This window comes from Asterias rubens, chromosome 21 (assembly GCF_902459465.1).
Source record: "Asterias rubens chromosome 21, eAstRub1.3, whole genome shotgun sequence".
NCBI classification, from domain to species: domain Eukaryota; kingdom Metazoa; phylum Echinodermata; class Asteroidea; order Forcipulatida; family Asteriidae; genus Asterias; species Asterias rubens.
The window spans coordinates 5,339,717-5,359,152 of NC_047082.1; the positions used below are offsets into that span (position 1 = coordinate 5,339,717).

The 19,436-nt window shown below is 39.7% G+C and overlaps 1 protein-coding gene across 2 annotated transcripts in view; it reads left to right on the forward strand.

The window, feature by feature from the left end:
* Positions 1 to 2,057: 2,057 nt before the first annotated feature.
* LOC117304868 (zinc finger C3H1 domain-containing protein-like) overlaps positions 2,058 to 19,436 on the forward strand; it is a 53,950-nt gene continuing 36,571 nt past the window's right edge. For both annotated transcript variants that reach the window (XR_004520623.1, XM_033789497.1), the window contains exons 1-11: positions 2,058 to 2,675; positions 5,667 to 5,895; positions 6,608 to 6,746; positions 7,180 to 7,351; positions 9,690 to 9,850; positions 12,523 to 12,679; positions 13,929 to 13,972; positions 15,244 to 15,447; positions 16,657 to 16,905; positions 18,030 to 18,170; positions 19,198 to 19,407. Coding sequence is in view for 1 of the 2 variants with exons in the window: in XM_033789497.1 (XP_033645388.1) it covers positions 2,066 to 2,675; positions 5,667 to 5,895; positions 6,608 to 6,746; positions 7,180 to 7,351; positions 9,690 to 9,850; positions 12,523 to 12,679; positions 13,929 to 13,972; positions 15,244 to 15,447; positions 16,657 to 16,905; positions 18,030 to 18,170; positions 19,198 to 19,407 (2,316 nt within the window). In the remaining variant the exon portion in view is untranslated. The remainder of the gene's footprint in view (positions 2,676 to 5,666; positions 5,896 to 6,607; positions 6,747 to 7,179; positions 7,352 to 9,689; positions 9,851 to 12,522; positions 12,680 to 13,928; positions 13,973 to 15,243; positions 15,448 to 16,656; positions 16,906 to 18,029; positions 18,171 to 19,197; positions 19,408 to 19,436) is intronic.

Consider the following 19,436-nt stretch of genomic DNA (forward strand, 5'->3'; position numbering starts at 1 on the left):
CCTTTATCGTGCTGCCCCATATAACAACAATGAATGCTAACAATCCTTTTGAAAATAGGAACCAGACTATTTAGTTCTTCCAGCCTCGGTTTGGTAACATTGATATTATTGGAGATTCAAGATGGGCTGCACCGTGATAAAGGTATATAAAGTCTGTATGTAAGATGACTTTTTAGTTAGAGGCCTTTTAGCAGTTGGCAGCGGTTTTGAGAAACATTTCACTTCCACTTAATTATTGCTATGCTGCCTAATTTGAACCTGAGAAGCATTACTGCGTATTTCAACATATGCATAAAATAACAAATCTATGAAAATTTGAGCTCACTCGGTCGTCGAAGTTGCGATATGATAATGAAAGAAAAAACACCCTTGTCACACCAAGTTGTGTGCTTTCAAATGCTTGATTTCGAGACCTCAAATTCTAAACTTGAGGTCTCGAAATCAAATTCGTGGAAGATTACTTCTTTCTCGAAAACTACTACTTCAGAGGGAGCTGTTTCTCACAATGTGTTATGCCAACAACCTCTCCCCATTACTCGTCACCAAGAAAGGTTTTTTGCTAAAAATTATTTTGAGTAATTACCAATAGTGTCCACTGCCTTTAATGATTTCTATGCTGCCTAATTTGAAACTGAGAAGCATTACTGCGTATTTCAACATATGCATAAAATAACAAATCTATGAAAATTTGAGCTCACTCGGTCGTCGAAGTTGCGAGATAATAATGAAAGAAAAAACACCCTTGTCACACGAAGTTGTGTGCTTTCAAATGCTTGATTTCGAGACCTCATAAAAATATTCTAAATCTGAGGTCTCGAAATCAAATTCGTGGAAGATTACTTCTTTCTCGAAAACTACTACTTCAGAGGGAGCTGTTTCTCGCAATGTTTTATACTATCAACCTCTCCCCATTACTCGTAATCAAGAAAGGTTTTATTGTAATAATTATTTTGAGTATTGCAAAGAGTGTCCACTGCCTTTAATAGATGTTAAATTTGCATAGTGAATAAAGATTTATTCATTTTAGATCCTACCCATAAAAATAAATAACAGTGCACACACATCGTTGTACGGGTACCAATAAATAACAGTGCACACACATCGTTGTACGGGTACCAATAAATAACAGTGCACACACATCGTTGTACGGGTACCAATAAATAACAGTGCACACACATCGTTGTACGGGTACCAATAAATAACAGTGCACACACATCGTTGTACGGGTACCAATAGTTCGCAATTTAAGGTGTGACGACAATTTAGGTCACTGCCACGAGGCCTACGCCAAACTGATTTCGCAGAATGTATGCCCTTATAATTCTTTAGGAGTAAAATTGTCGGGTGCCATGCAACTAATTGCGTAAGTTATCACAACGGGATGTGTCCCCCCCCCCCCCCCCCCCCCGCTTCAACCTGGGCTTTAAAGGCAGTGGACACCATTGGTAATAATTATATTAGCATAAAACCGTACTTGGTAACGAGTAATGGGGAGAGGTTGATAGTAAAACACAATGTGAGAAACGGCTCCCTCTCTCTGTGACGTGCTCGAGAAAGACGTAATTTTTTACAAAAAAACTGATTTCGAGACCTCCCTGAATTAGATTTTGAGGTCTCAAAATCAAGCACTCTGAAAGCACACAACTTCTTGTGACAAGGGTGTTTTCTTGCATTATTATCTCGCAACTTCGACGACCAATGAGCTCGCAAATTTTCACAGGTTTGTTATTTTATGCATATGTTGAGATACACCAAGTGAGAAGACTCACTTTTGACAAACTAGGTCCAGTGTCTTAACGTTGGTCTCATTGATGCGCACTTCACGAAAACTGACTGGTCGATTCAGTTTGAAGAACCCATTCATCGGGTGGTTTTCTCATGCAAAAATCTAATGTGCTGATTTTGACATTGATTTCACATTGCAAGTTCAATATTGTCCAAAATATATATATAATTGAGTAGTTTTCAGGAGGCCGAAAGTTTTTTTTTATTGGGGGTGGGGGGTTGCGATAGGGCGCCCTCACCATTATAAATTTACGTAAGTCGCATACCCAGACTCCACAAAATGTGTGACGCCAAACTACGGCTTCCATGTGCCAGACTAACCACATCTGAAGTTTCTCATCACACGTACACACACACACCGCGTAACGAAGATTTCAACTCAGTAAGCAAAGTCACTGTAATGTCTGCCCAAAATGTACCAAAGGAAGTTCAGAACATGATGGAATCAACAGAAAAAGGAGAGTTAGAAGATGGGGAAATCGAGGACGAAACAGGGTTGGAAGTCATGGACGGTTTTGATATGATAGCCGTATCTAGACATTTGTCAACTGATCATGACCGTCTTCCGACACGATCGCGATTTGCTCGCGGGCGACAATTTAAGTTCATTCCACCTCTGATGTCGGTGCCAGTTACCGGTGGTGGTTCACGGGAAGAATCACCAAGTAGATACTTCAGAAACCGCTCCGAATCAGTAACTGGGAAACACCCTTCAAGAAAAAGTGGTTCTAAAACAAACTGGAATGAAACGTCTGGACAGGTGAGGGGAAGGAAACGGACACAGGAGGAAAACAGAGACCCACCACAGTCACGTGAATCATGGACAACCGGTGGCAGTGGGCCAAAAAGACGAAAAGAAACTGCCAAGGAAACGATGTCAAAAAGGAAATGTATCCTTTGAGAAATCTACAGTTGCAATAAATCGTAACCTCGCTTTGTAACAACTCAGGGCCGAGTTTTAAATTGGGACTGATGTGACGATGTGACAGTGACAGTCGGACAGTCATGACGACAGTGGGGACTGAGTGTGTCCCATAGAAATATATCCCTGAGAACGCTGAGCTCAGCTTCTGCGTTCTCCAGGTTATATTTAGGATAACTTTCCGTATGGCGCCACCACTTTTTCACTCATTTTTACAAAAAGGGATATATCAATCAGGTAAATTAGATACTATATTATTTTATTTCGAATGAAAAAGTGGTGGCGCCATACGGAAACTTTTCCCAAATTTATACATACATATGCCTAACATGTACTGTCCCTCTTGCTTGGCTTCCATGGGGTGCTCATAAGTTGTTGTGAAATGACAACAATTAAACAAAACTATCACTCCAGTACTACATGTACCGAGCCAAGAAGTTACTATTATGATTATCACAAATAAATAAAAATTAACTACTCAAGAAAACTGGGCAAGGGCTTTAAGCTTAAAAAACAGAAGTGTTTTGGGAAAGATTTCAGTTTCCTGGCACCACTTCTTTACTCGTGTTTACCAAAAGGAATATTTCATTTGAGTCAAAATAAGATGCTAATTTATTTGCGGGGGTCTATTTCCAAATGAAAAAGTGGTGGCAGGCCTACGGATATTAAGCCAATTGTTCTTGTTGTTTTTAACAGCTTATGCTTATGATGTGATAAATGTTTAAAACATTTATAATGTATAAATGTATTAACCATTTTTGAAAGCTCTGGGTAAGATGTGTTTGCACTTTACATAGCAGATGACTATGTAGTGTTTTTATTTCTTTGGGTTCTTATGTACTGCATATCAGCGTAATACAGTTACAGATGTAAATTGCCATCAAGGATAAGAATACCAGGCCAAACAAAATAAATGTTGTGTTTACGGTAACCCGACCGACCTGAATTTTTTGCGGCCGAATTGCCGACCTCAAAACATTTTTCTAAATATTTTGTGAGTTGGTAAAATTTAAAATGACAACTTATAAACTTTTATATTTTACCACTTTCCAACATGAGGGTTTATTTAAACTTGATGAGTCGAACAAGGTTAGTATCAGCCCTGATACTTCACCCACGACGGCAACGACGGCAATTGCCATCGTTGCCCCTACCGATTGCCGCAATGCCCTTCAAAAACCCAATTTTTCACGGCAATGATTGCCGTGCCCTTTTCTCATCATTGCCGCCGTGCCCTTCCTCCCGAAAAAATTTATATTCAACGTTGCCCAAGTTCGAAAATAAGCCAAAAAGTCCTGATGTCTGTGTAAATTTTTACGCAAAGAAATACACCCCAATTTCACGCACGTAAGGCACAACAGCAGATTTCAGGCCCGTTAGTCGTTGTTCTTTGCGTGCGACAAAAAAATACTCGAGACATCGAACGCTAGAGGGCGTTTCGGAACAGCGATAGCGTGAGTTTAAACGTCCTCTAGTGGTAAAATTACGCGAACCAACGCTAAACGCCTTGAGACGAAGACTTGACGTGTCTGTGCATGCTGGGATAGTGGTTTTCCCCATGCTTGGTACATGTGATGTACCATCATGTACAGCATAGTCATCGCGCACCGCATGCATTTATTCTGTCAACATCGTGTCAAAATGGAGCAGTTACGTGGGAATTTTAGCGTCTCTTACGAAAAACTACACAACGTGCATGACCAATAGTAGGATTACGTATGAACAAAAATTATTTATTGTGTATTGTAAGTAGTTTATTTTGTTGAGTTAGATGAATGCTTTCTTTTTTCATTGGGTAACAGTTAGAAAATGGAAAAATTGGAAGAACTATTTTTTGCAGGCAACTCGGAGGTTTTTTTTTAAACTGCCGTCGTGCCCTTCGCAACTTTTTTATGATTGCCGTGATGCCCTTCCAAATTTTTGAAAATTGCCTTGGTGCCCTAAATTTTTACAAAAAGTCAAGGCAAAACTGCCGTGCCCCTTAAAAGCCGAAGTATCAGGGCTGTAGTATAATGGTAACGGGTTTAAAATATTAACAAATAACTCAAAATTCAAGAACTTAAATATAAAAATAAAATTACAAAATAAAATTATTTTCCTACCTACCTACCTGGAATTTTTTCGGGCCGTTACCGTAAACACAACATTTATTTTGTTTGGCCCCAATAATAGTTTTACCCATTACATCTATGTATACACCCAATGGGTGTTGTACTTTCCCGAGTTCTGTGAAAACAAATCACAGGCATATTTCTCGGGTGGGATTCGAACCCATGACCTTTGCAATTCTAGGGCAGTGTGATACCAACTAGACCACCGAGATTGCCCAATAGCCATGGTAGCTAGAGGCAGTTTGAATACTATATTTCAGCAGCGGGTACCGCAACAATTTAATACACTGTTCATGTAGAAATTTGCAATAGGGATAAAGAATATTAATTTTGGTTTTGGTGACGTGCCGAGGTGTAAGAGCACCGAATTCAAACTCTGGTGATTCTGATTATCAGAGTGTGGGTTTGTATCCCCAGCTGTGACACTTGTGTCCTTAAGCAAGATACTTAACCATTGCTTCGTCCTTCGAATAGGATGTAAAGCCGTTGGTCCCACGTGTTGTGTAACGCATGTAAAAGAACCCAGTGCACTTATCGAAAAGAGAAGGGGTTCACCCCCATGTTCCTGGCTGTGGCTGCTGTATGCGTCGTAGCACCTTGTAAACCCCTATAAGGTGCTAAATAAATGGATCTCAGAATTCATCACTGCAATAACCTATCTTTCTGAAAGCTTGTATCTCGGCGCCTTAAGTACCTTGTTGGTAGATACATGCACTATATAAGACTTCAATATCATTATTATTATTATTATTACTATTATTATTATTATTATTATTACATTTGTATATCCACCGTGTTAGCACTGTATACTCAGCATACATGTCTTCTTAACACTTGCCCATTATCAGCCAGCCAGAAGCGAGATGAGAGGCAGAGAGCAAGAGGCAACAGAGGACCTCTAGCAAGGGATGAGGGAGGACCCGGTGGACCATCGGATGAAGACGCCTATGAGACACTCCTACGTAAACACCATGAAGTGCAGGAATTAATCAAACAAGAGAAAGAGAAATTAACCTCAGGGGGAACAGGTCATGGAGGCCAGAGTAGCAAGGTCAAAGGTCAAGCAAAACCAAAGAGGTCAGAAACAAATATTGATTGGTTTATGGATTGGGCTTTTATGTATGCTAAAAGTAAAATATGAAACGATGATCCGTGCAGTCTGTTTAATATATCCAACTTTGACAGTAATTCAGTTTTAAAATATTTCTCTCTGCTATTGGTGCTGGTATGACGCTTATAAAGAGTTTTAGATTGAAAGTAATGCAGTCTGAAGCTAATGCCAATAACGCAGCCCAAAAGTGGGCTGATTAATCAGCAGGGGACATTGCTAGGTTCAAAATGAATTTAACATATATATTTGGTTTGCGGTAACACCATGTGTGTATCTACTTGCCAGGTAGAGTTTGTTCTAAGAGAACTGTCTTGCTTTATTCTACTACCGCGGAGTAGATGTTCGGGGTTCAGAAGACTTCTCAGTTATGAATATAAGATGCTACGCATTTGTTGTTACAATGAGCCTTCGAGCTGAACTTGCTAGACGGTGCAAGACGTACTAAAGAGTCGTGTACGTAGTATCCAGGCTGGTACTCTGAAGCAGCTACAGAGCTAACTGTTGTCATATATTTATTATTATTGTCTTATTGCATCTTTAGAGATCAATTTTTAATAAGATGCAACTGTGAGGACAGTCAAACAATTACTCTAAAAAACAAACTGGTGAAATGCCTGCCATTTTGTTAGGTTGCCCGAACTGTTTGAAAGAATTATTATTTATTCAATTATTGTACAGAGCGAGAGGTCAAAGGTCATCATCCAAACTTGCAGGGAGGTCAAGATCAAGATCTGGGTTAGCAAAGGAGGTGGCTGAGGTACATGTACCAACCAGTACTTCCTTAACTGAGGCTGCTAGTGATGATGAGGTGGTTGAGGTACGTACAGTATCAGCATGTATTATTAGTATTCATGTACATATGTACATTTAAGTAAACAACAAGTCAAGTAATTTTGACTGGTTACAGCGCCCTCTCTTGACGTGAACTGTGTGACAGCAACTAAACAAATTAATTTCTTTTTCAAATTTCTTTTCTTATTTCACATTAAAGAACAAGGTGAGTTGTTTAACACATATTTACTGGCATAATTCGGTAAATAGTGACCAGAACAGGGACCTATTTCCCTTGGCCTTCGGCCTCAGGAATTGGGTCCCTCTTCTGGTCACTCAAAGTCCCTTGGGGGAATAGACATACACATCTACACTATTTACCGAATTGTGCCAGTCAATATTTGTATAGTAGTTGCCAATGGAAAAGTGTGTATTCATGCAAAGTCGCCCAGGATAATCGATATTGTTCCATTTTATAGGTACAGAATGATGCGTCAGATGAAATCATTGAGATTGTAGATGATGATGACGAGTTACTTCATCTAAGACTCCTTGCCTTAGAATCAGCAACAAAGAATGTTACAGAGAGAGAAGAAAAAGAGAACCAAACAGAAGAGCAGAGTCAGAGAGATAGGTCCTCTATTTACACAGGTACTCACATGTTTCTCCTTTCTTGGGCCCAAGGTCATAGCGCTGCGTAAAGACACTCAACATTATTGCCAATTGTCAAAGACTAGCCTTCACAGTTGTTGTATCTCAACAATGCATAAAATAACAAACCGGTGAAAATTTGAGCTCAATCAGTCGTCGAAGTTGCGAGATATTAATGAAAGAAAAAACACCCTTGTCGCACCATGGTCGCACGAAGTTGTGTGCTTTCAGATGCTTGATTTCGAGACCTCAAATTCTAAATCTGAGGTCTCGAAATCAAATTTGTGGAAAATTAATTCTTTCTCGAAAACTATGTCACTTCAGAGGAAGCCGTTTCTCACAATGTTTTATACTATCAACCTCTCCCTATTACTCAGAATCAAGAAAGGTTTTATGATAATAATTATTTTGAGTAATTACCAATAGTGTCCACTGCCTTTAACGCAGGGACGTGATTTGCCCTAAACAAAGAAGGGGCTGTTTAGGGGGCTGTATGCATGGGTGGGGGATGCTCGGCACCATGTGGTTATGTGTGGCATTGTGTTTTAATGATTGTGCGTGTATTCCGTAATGAAGATAATGAAAACAACCATAATGAAAACAACTGATGTTCAAAACAACCGTTCCGCAAATCATGATATCATGAAAATGGTTGTTGATGGTAAAAGTGTCATCTAGGGCAGGAATTAAAAGAAAAAAATCATCCAAATAGGCAGTTTTGGGAACTTCACTTCCGTGTTTCAGGGTTTTTTTATTATAATTTTTTGTTGTTGAAACCAACAGATCTTTTCAGAACCACCCCAAATCATTTACAATGTAGAGACTATCATTAGGCCTATATGATGCAAATTTAACGTTATGTATATCGTTGCGGTACCCCCTGCCAAAACATAGGATTCAAACTGACTCTAGCTACCGCGGGGCAACCTCGGTAGTCTAGTTGGTAAGACACTGCTCTAGAATTGCAAGGGTCGTTGGTTCGAATCCCACCCAAGTAACATGCCTGTGCTAACACACATCGGTGTATGGGTATAAAAAAAAATTAATATCATTATATGGTTCCAGTTCTGGTGGTGAAGTCATTGGATTGTGGGTTTGAATCCTGGTCATGGCGTATGTACTTGGGCAAGATGATTTACTATAGTTGCTTCTCTTCCTTCTCTCAGGTGTACAAATAGGTTCCTGGGGAAGGGGGTGGGGGGGTTATATTGTGTTTGAAAAAGCCTTCGGAGCCTCATGGCTGCTCAGGCTCTATACTCCCCAGGAAGCGGAGAAAGAAAAAGTTGTCCCATTGACCAGGGCACTGATGTAAAGCGCATTGAGACATCATTGTTAAATGCACTATACATGTACAAGTTAGTTATACTAGTTATAATTGTTGTTTTTTTTTTGGTTTTTTTTTGTCTGTTTCAGTACTCGCGATTTTTGTAATGGTTTCTAAAGAGCAATTGCAATGAAACTTTTAGTGATGAAAGGCAATGGTACAATGATGATCCTTACACAATGACGTCATGATGACGTTATCGCCGGTCACGTGACGTCATGTTAAAGTTCTAAATTTGAAATATTTGAAAATCTGTATCAAATCAGCAACAAGAGACCGTAGGTTTTGGTTTGCGGGATTGGGTCGGAATAAATTAGGTCTTCATTTTATGTCGTGTGCGTGACCTCAACTTCCGGTCGAAACGAGTCAAAACAGGAAGTGCCTTGTAATTTAAAAGGCGAAAAAGTTATGAACTTGCTTTCAACGATGTTAGTGTCTACCAAGGGTGGGCAATTAAAAAGAAATACAGATGATGTCACAACTTGCAACAGCGCCCTCTAGCAGCAGGTTTAAAACTCTTCAAAATGGATTTTTTGAAGATGTGTGTGGTGAAGTTTTGTTTAATCACTTCAAATTTTACACACACGTTAACTGTCGGGCAGGCATCGTATGTGTGAAGTTTCAGATCAATGACCTCATCGGGGGTCACGTGTCACGGCATTAAATGTGCACTTTTTGAAGTCGTATTACTCTCGATAAAATGACGAGATTATGTTGAAACTTTGTAGATTGTTAGATATTGGCAAGTTCTCCTGAGTTGTGCAATGTGTCATGATGACGTCATCACATGATTTGTTATGATTTTTTTTTCATTTTTGCACCTTTAAGTCATAAATTGCTATCTGAACACGGTATAATCCAAATTATTTGTTCAATAGGCTGGATTGGTCATAACTGCTTTGATGACAAGAGAAATTCAAATTCAGTTGAGAAATTTGAAAATGTTATTAACGAAACAGCTCTGCATTTGTGCACAAATGCAATCATGTCTGGTTATTATTTTTATTTTTACAGAATCGAAGAGGGCCAAACAGAGGGAGCGACGTAGGAAGGTTAAACAGCTGTTTGAGAAGCAAGGTGTAGCTGCCGAGATTGCTAAGGTCCATGGAGAGAAGGAACGCTTCAACCGCTTTATGGACTTTGTTACAAGCCGGAGCTCCTATGCTTCTCAAGGGGTATGTTGTTTTCAACAAGCTTAAAAATATCTGTTTCTTTAGAATCTTACTTGCAGTTTGTGTTGATGAATTTGTTTTGTCTGAAGCACTTTTAATTGTTCAGGCAGTTCATGGTAGTCTGGTCCAGCATTATAATGGTAATTGCAGTAATAAAAGTGTCGTGGCCGAGCAGTTAAGAGCACCGAATTCAAACTCTGGTGTTACTGATCAGCAGAGTGTGGGTTCGAACCCCCAGCCGTGACACTTGTGTCCTTAAGCAAGACACTTAACCATTGCTTCATCCTTCGGATGGGACGTAAAGCTGTTGGTCCCATGTGTTGTGTAACGCATGTAAAAGAACCCAGTACACTTATCGAAAAGAGAAGGGGTTCGCCCCGGTGTTCCTGGCTGTGGCTGCTGTATGCGCCTTAGCACCTTGTAAACCCTTTGTGCTAAATAATTGGCCCTCAGAATTCATCACTGCAAGAACCTATCTTTCTGAAAGTTTGTATATATACTCAGCGCCTTGAGTACCTTGTTTGGTAGATACATGCGCTATATAAGACTTTGATATTATAATTGTTATTATTCAGGCGTTTTTTTTTTCTTGTTGTACCAATACTTTTACCAACCAAAAACATTTTTCTTACCAAGTGTTAATCATACATAAAATGTTCACCTGTGATGTTGTTCTGTCTTTTGAAATTAATGTCAAGAACTATTTTCACTTCTGAGTAAAAACATTGCGAGAAAAAAAACGTATCACAAACTCAAAATTGAAAATATTGTACAGCGAACATGACTGAAGAAAAAAATGCTTTGCAATAATGTTAAACCCACCTTTGCTTTAAAGGCAATGGACACTATTGGTAATTACTCAAAATAATTATAAGCATAAAACCTTACTTGGTGACGAGTAATGGGGAGAGGTTGATGGTATAAAACATTGTGAGAAACGGCTCCCTCTGAAGTGACATAGTTTTCGAGAAAGAAGTAATTTTCCACGAATTTGATTTCAAGACCTCAAGTTTAGAATTTGAGGTCTCAAAATCAACCATCTACACGCACACAACTTCGTGTGACAAGGATGTTTTTTCTTTAGTTATTATCTGCCACTTTCGACGACCAATTGAGCTAAAATTTTCACCGGTTTGTTATGTTATGCATATGTTGAGATACACCAAGTGAGGAGACTGGTCTTTGACAATTACCAATAGTGTACACAGCCTTTAACCTTACATTCATGTAAACTTTAAACATTGTTGGTGAATTTGATCAAACCACTACTAGAATTTCATTTAGTGAAACTGAAAATACTTCACCAGCATTCATTCTTTGGATGGTATGCGTCAAGTGTAGTGAGTAAGTCCTGGTGTGTTGTGGACTGTAGAAGATAAATGCCTGACATCCATAGGTCGCTGGTTCGAATCCGGCTCGAAGGAGAACTCATATCTTTTATGCGCTTAGAGGCTTTATGCGCTTAGAGGCTTTTGCATTAGGCGCTTTACAAATGTCTTATTATTATCATTATTACTGTGTGCTGTGAGACAGTGTTTCTCGTGATTTGTCTGGCAGTGGCTTCTGAATGCGCCACAGCACCTGTAAACCCTGTTAATTTTGGTCTGATCATTTCAAATTATCGTTGCCATACCCGCTGCCAAAACATAGGATTCGAACTGCCTCTAGCTACCGGGCACTCTCGGTAGTCTAGTTGGTAAGACACTGCTCTAGAATTGCAAGGGTCGTGGGTTTGAACCCCACCCGAGTAATATGTGATTTTTTTCACAGGACTCGGGATAGTACTGAGAATACAGTGCTAACACAAATAGACTGTGTATGGGTAAAAACCAAAAATAATTTTGTGTCTGTCTGTTTAAGCGTCGAGAGTACCTTATTGGTAGGTCATACGCTACATGTATTAAGACTATATTGTTTTAAGTCATAACAACTAAGCCTTGACAAAAGTCGGTTGCCATCTTTTACTATAATCAACAAACATACTAAGTTCCTCAATAGTAGGGGAGTTCATCCTACACTTAAAGGGTCTGCAGACGATTTCACAAAACTCTAGGATTAATCCTAACTCGAGTTAGGACGTGTAACCCGTCCTTACTTAGGATGGGTTCAATGCTTCCTACGTATTTAGATACGGAACTCAACTTGTCCTAAGTCCTAAGATTAATCCTAAGTTAGGAAGAGTTTGGTGAAATCGACGACTGGTTACTTTTTGCAACACAAAACACAATGTCCACAGATTAACATTATACTTACACAGTTTGAAGATAATGATGGTAGAAAGCTGCCCTTAAAATATTACTTGCTGTGGTGCTGTAGTTTTTGAGAAATGAGTAAAAAAAAAAGAAAAAAAAAGTCTCAGTTTTAGGATGTTAATATGTAGGTATTTACCAGTTTTCAGACCATGTAAGTTAACTATAAATCTGTGGACATGGTGTTTTGTGTCCTACAAAAAGTATGCAAATCCTTTAAGTTTAAGCGCTTCTTTGTAAACTCATTTTTTTGTAGTGCAACAAAGTTGTGTACTTGTTAAACTACTATGGATGCTGGGAACTACTATGGATGCTGGGGTGCTTCTGGATGCTGGGGTGCTTCTTTAGATCAAGGAAAACTAAAGGTTCCTGCTTTTCTGCATCTTTCAATAGTTTTTGCTAATTGATATATTTTATTTTTTTCAGAGTAAATATAGGAGATCACCCTCCATTGGTAAGGAATCTAGCAAGGCTCATGTACTAGAGTCTTCCACGATTGACACTGTCTCTCCAGCCAAGGAATTCCAGTTTGATAACTATGATGAGGTCGAGATGGAAGTCAGTGAAATAGAAGAGTCTCCAAGTAAGTCAAGTCATGTGGTACACCTACAGCCTGGGCCCAATTTCATAGAGCTGCTAAAAAATAAGCACAACAAATTTGCTAAGCATGAAATTTCTTCCTTGATAAAAACAGGATTACCAACCAAATTTCCACGTGATTTTCAGGATAAAACTAACAACCGGATTTGAACTGCCTCTAGCCACCGGGCAATCTTGGTGGTCTAGTTGGTATGACACTGCTCTAGAATTGCAAGGGTCGTGGGTTCGCATCCCATCCGAGTAATATGCCTGTGATTTTGTTCACAAGTACTGAGTATACAGTGCTAACACACATCGGTGTATATGGGTAAAAAACAAAATGAATACACAACAGCTGAATACCAGTAACAAGCAATATGCAACAAATAGAAATTTGGTTGGTAATCCTGTTTTTATCAAACAAGAAATTTCATGCTAAGCAAAATTTTCAAGGTCCGTTTAACAGCGCCAGCCAGTATTAATAAATACCTTTTAACGAATTAAACAGCAAAAATTTTCCAAATTTGGTGACTCTCGCCGATACTTCCAGACATGTTCAGGGGCCATATTTGAGCATTTGATGGTTCCCATTTCTTTCGTGCGTTAATCACATTACTGATCGTCGAGACCAGTGACTCTTTTAAATAATGGTCTGTTCAGCGCCTTCACTGGTGTCGAAGGAGGCAAATGATTGGACGATAGCTGTTCTTTGTGCAGTAAAACGCGCGCATGAGCTCAGCATCCATGTAGGATGTCGCTGTAAACAAGACCATATAAGGACAAATGAGTTTATACGCGCGCACCTGTTACCTCAAAAGCGCGAAGTTTTACAGTGAAAACTAACATGAGTATAAATAAGCATGGGATACATGCTGATTTAGGGGCCACTTAATCGCCATCCAAAGCCGGTCTTTATACCGACCATTAATACACCCCCACGTGACCGGGTTTTGACCAATCAGAGACTTGAAACTGTCCAAGGTATTTAGTAATATGAGTTAATACTACATTGTAGGTGTATGTGTTTCACATACATACATGCATACTATACATATCAGCATTTATATCAGGTGCCTTTTTCCCAAGGTTACAAAGCGCCTACAAAAAGATGCGACAAAGAAGTCCAAACTCAAGATGTTCCAATGTAAAGTGAAATAAAACAGTCACAATGTCATTTATTGTTTTGCATTTTGTAAGTGTGGAATAAAATAAAAGTATTTTCCTAATAATATAATTTTGCTGGTTTCTTTCAGTTGCAACGCCTGTCGCTTTTGACACCAGTGCACCGCATGAGTTTGTAAGTAGCGTTTGCATACCCCAAAAAGTAGCCCTGAACATTTGGAAATAAGTTTGTTTGCACACCGTTTTCTTGTCTTATGAAAGTCTGAGTCCTTTACAAGACCTGTTCAGGGTTGTCCACAGTTTTTGAAGAAGCAGGTAAAAAAATTTAAAGGAACACGTTGCCTTGGATCGGTCGAGTTGGTCTTTGAAAAGCTTTTGTAACCGTTTGTTATAAAATGCATATGGGTAGAAAGATGTTGTAAAAGTAGAATACAATGATCCACACAAACATGCCTCTAAATTGCACAGTTTTCCTTTTACCTCGTCGACTATACGATCAGCCACTTATGGCCGACCGTGTTAGTTCGCACAGTAAAAGGAAAACCACGCAATTTTGAGGCAAATTTGTGTGGATCATTGTCTTCTACTTTTAAAACATCTATTTCCAACTATATGCATTTCATAACAAACGGTTACAAATGCTTTTCTAGACCAACTCGTCCGATCCAAGGCAACGTGTTCCTTTAAGTAGCCTGGTCAAAGGACTGAGCGAGCATGAAGCGTAAGGGGGAAGCCCCTTGTCCTTTCGGTGACGGGTTCAGGGCCCACCCAAGGGTCTAGCAATTTTTTTCAACTCTAGATTCTCTGTGGTGGGATATTCCCCCGGTATGTTCGAATAGCTTTGACGTCATTCCAGGGGCTCTACCGGGTCAGCCCCAAGTGCCCTGCTTGTGGAACGGGTCACTGGGGCTGGCCCCAGGTGCATGACGTCGCAACGAGAGGGCGGGTGATCATTCGATTAGCTCTTGTCAGGGGCTCACCCAGGTGAGCACCGCGGGGTCGACCCAGGGAAGCTAATTGAACGCACCCAATGACTCCTGAACCTGCCATAGATTCTACTTTCATTCAAGTATTTTTATGTTTTCCATTCCATGTCAGTTGGGAAGGGTTGTTGGATGAAAACTATTCCAATGGGATGGATGCCTCCTCAATGCGTTGCATGTAAACAAAGTACAGCGCGGCGGAAAAATGGAATTGTATAGAAGAAATGTTTTTTTTATTAAAAAAAAAAAGATTTTCACTCGTTGACTTTAGCTTAATGAGACCAAAAAAGGACAGAGTAGCTGGCAAAATAACCAGCAGCCGTGGCCTCTGGATAACAATTCTTGAACACTCAGTTAATTACCATATGAATCAGCATCAGAAAAACATTATTTTACATTCACTTTGTCATGGTTGCCATGGCAAGTGACGAATTCTGGCTTGATTTTTGTTTTATTGTGACAGATTCAAGGATTTACTGGTTCAGAGACGGACACATCTGTAACTATTGGACAATCTGATGGAGGAGCCAATGATGTTGCCATGGTTGCTAAGGATGATGAAGATGAAGATGATGATGAGGAAGCTGTGATGGCTTTGAGAGAGCAACTTCTTCGCTCTTTGGCTACTAAGAGAGCGGCTAAGGCTCAGGCTAAGGAACAAACCGAGGTAAATAGGATTTGAGGCATCGATGGTGAGGTATCAATATATATTCGGTTTGCGGTAACACCATGTGTGTATCTACTTGCCAGGTAAAGTTGTAAAAAAAGGATTGTAATTAACTGTAGTATCGCGGAATCAGTTCTTAAATTGGTCTCAACGTTTCGACTAGCTTGCTCTAGTCATCATCCGGAGACCGAGGTAAGTTATCAGTTTATGGAGGGTGTCATGGCCGAGTGGTGAAGAGCACCAAATTCATGTTGTGGTGGTTCACAAGTCATCAGAGTGTGGGTTTGGGTCCCGACGGTGACACTTGTGTCCTGACACTTGCTTCTCTTCACCCAGGGGTATAAATGGGTACCTGGGAGGGTAAAGGTTGATAATGTGTATAAAAAAACACTGGAGCGCTCTGGTTGTCAAGGTTGTATAGGCTTACTCCCCAGGGAGCTGAGCAAGATTAAAAGTGTTATTGGCCCAATGACCAGGGCACTAATGTAAAGCGCATTTAGCTGGTTTTTGTGGAATGCACCCTGGAATAAAGGTATCGGCAAAATAGGGAGATCACTAATAGTAAAGAGTAGGATGGTTCAGTTGGTGGAGTAGCCGCATGTTAACTTGGAGGTTGTTTGGTCAGATCCCGCACTAGTCAAATGTTCTAGTCAAAAATAATATTCTTTAAATGTTCTAATCAGCTCCAATTTGTTGTTTATTTACTCAGTCAGTTCCTCTCTTGTGGGTTTATCACTTGTTCTTTATTCTGCAAACATTCTCAACAACCTAGAGTTCTTGAAGACACTGGACACCTCTGGTAATTGTCACAGACCAGTCTTCTCACTTGGTGTATCTCAACATATGAACAAAACAACAAACCTGTGAAAATTTGAACTCCATTGGTCAGCGAAGTTGCGAGATGATAATGAAAGAAAGAACACCCTTGTCACACTTGTTGTGTGCTTTCAGATGCTTGAATTCGAGACCTCCAAATCAAATTCTGAGGTCTCAAAATCAAATTCAAATATTTTAGTGAGAAATAACTTCTTTCTCGAAAACGACGTTACTTCATGTACTTCAGAGGGAGCTGTTTCTCACAATGTTTTATACCATCAACATCTCTCCATTGATCGCTATTAACAAGTAAGTTTTTATGCTAACAATTATTTTGAGTATTTACCAACAGTATCCAGTGCCTTTAAATGCTATTCTTGATATTGCTTGCAGGTTTCGACAGAGGAGTACATTCCTGATGAGCCAATCATCCGGGGGCCAGTTTATGAGCCATCTCCCATTATAACAACCTCCTCCTCAGATGCTCCTATCCCATTTGTACAATCAATACAACAATCCTCGTCCCCTAAAACATCGTCCCCGCAGTCACTGTCCAGGACTCAGTCTCCATTCCAGAGTTCAAGTCATGCCATCATTAAACCAGTGGTTGCTAAGGCCAAGGTCAAAGTTCAACCTCCAGCTGTGAGTATTTGAAATCTGCTTAATAGAACTTAAGTAGGCTGCTAGTCTTGTGCATATTCCAACATTCAGATCAATTCAAAGTACCAAAATCTTTTAAAGCAAAGCACCAAATGTTCCCCCAAATTGTTGGCTAGAAAGGTTCAACTTTCTTGAATTCCAACCATGCGCTCACTTTTCAGACAGTGTTTTAAAATAGGAGCTTGCTGAAATAACAGTGTTAGCTGCACACTCACACATTGTCGCAGTAGATTTAACATTTGAGTTTGAAGGGGTACTTGTATCAGAAAGCTGTTGATTTAACCTGTAGTGATTTGTCACCAGTTTTGATGTAGATGGGTATAGTCCGGGTGGGTATAGTCCGGGACATACTTCCTGCGAATGCGATACCAATTTTGACGTCCCAAATTTGCAATGAATAATTTTCATCAGTTGACTTGTGCTCAACTCCTGTGAAACTTTGGCTGCGAAAACAGCCCTGTGAATTCAGAATTTGATTCTTATTCGCATTCGCAAGAAGTATGAACTGGGCTTAACCCAACATTGACCCAGTGTGTATACATGTCTCCTGATGACATTGGCATCCCATGTACAAATTGAAAACAGGTTTATCAGGCATCTGTTTTCAGGTTCTTGAAAGTTGAGTGAAAGTTGAGTGTACACTGGCTAAAACCAAATGCACCCTGCAGAAAAATAAGCTTTAGAAACTTCAAGTTAATTGCTTCATCGTGGGCCTTTCTGAAATCTCGGCTTAAGATCCAGATTGAGGTGCCGTTTGATGTTCGAACCACCACCGTGTGCAAAATACCAGCTGCTCAGCAAAAAGGAAAAGGCTTGAAGGCCAGTTCCATAGATATAGACTATAATACCGAGATCTAACCGCGCGTACATACGCAGGTTCTGGCATGGGGACCACCATTGGTCTATCTCCCGTGTTCATTTTATTTGGTCACCTGAAAATGACATTTTACCACGTCGATGGTGACCCAAAACTTTGTCTACACAGGCAATGGCGCGTATGTATGCGCGGTGGAACTGTGTATTATAGTCTATATCTATGGCCAGTTCATACTCAATGCGTTTCCACTGCGTACCCAGCTTGACATTATTGTATAATTTGTATGCAGATCCCAACCCATAAGCCTGTTGTGATTCAGTTTGGTGATGACACTGATTCCAGTGATGATGAACACACTTATCCAAGTCAGAAAGTCAACCAGATCAGCCTCCTAGATCAATTCCTGAAAGAAGAGCGGCGGAAAGTAGACGTAAGTTCAGTGCATTTCAGGGTTTATTTCCCCCTAAAATAAATTAATTCAGGAAATTACAGTGTAAGGACCCAGTAATGTTTGTGTGGTAATGACCGGGTTGGTGGCTGGCCACTGTTAATACATTTACAGGAGCCAGTCCCCGACTAAGAGTTCATAACCAAGGCTGGGTCCTCACACTAGCATTTTCATTAATAATTACCTTTTAACAAAAAAGAAAAATATCAGAATTTGTAAATTTTGTATTTTACCAATATTATATTTAATTGTTCTATTGAGGTTCAAGGACCATTGTTTATGGCTGTTAAATTTTTGTTTAGCACCCAATCTCTTACACAGATAAATATGATTTCACAAACTGTTCAGACTCTAGTCTTATCCCAAATTAGGACGAGTTACTCGTCCTAACCTATAGGACTAGCCATCTGGGTTTTTTTTATCCCTAGGACCAGGCATTATTTCCTTGTGAAATCGACCCCTGACTACCTTTGAAATGTAAAATGTTGGTTTGGGCTTTATGCTTTGCAATGTGTATAAGGTTCTTGTGCATAGCACTGGCTACAGTACCTTAAATTGATACATTGTCTAGACATTCAACATCTCCATCATCTTTTGTCAAAATAAAAATAACAGAAATATACACACAGAAAACAGGGTTTTGATACCCTTTGTAGATCAAGTGTATAGCCATGAGATAGTGTGTCCTCACTCACTTTGAATGTATGCGATTTAATTTACCTGTAGAAGTTTCAGCTTCATTAACGTAAATCTGTTGTACATGCTAAAATAACTTTTGTCTCACTGAGACAAAAACTATTTTTGTGAAATTGTTTTAATCATTTCTCAAAAACTGTAGCACCTCAGCAAGTGATGTAAGATTAATGTAAATCTGTGGACGCTTTTGTTTTGTGTCGTACAAAAAGTACCCAAACCCTGTAACAGAAAATACTGCATTGCTGATAACCCTGTTGTTGCTTTTACAAGTGGGTACTACATTTAGACAATGATTTGTTAATACACTTTATAGGCCCAGAAGAACAAGTCCAGGCCCCTACCGTATCCAAACACCCCAGAGGTGATGCAAAAGCTCCCCGAGGTTCAACGAGCCGAGTATCGCAAACTAAAGGAAGAGATCTATCGCCGAGAACAAATAAGGCTGGGTAAATTGACGCCTAGTGGTGGGGGTAGTCCTGGTACCCAGTCACCCATTAAAGATGTCTCCATATGTATCACAAAGGTATCTAGCAGTTTGTAATTAATTTTGTT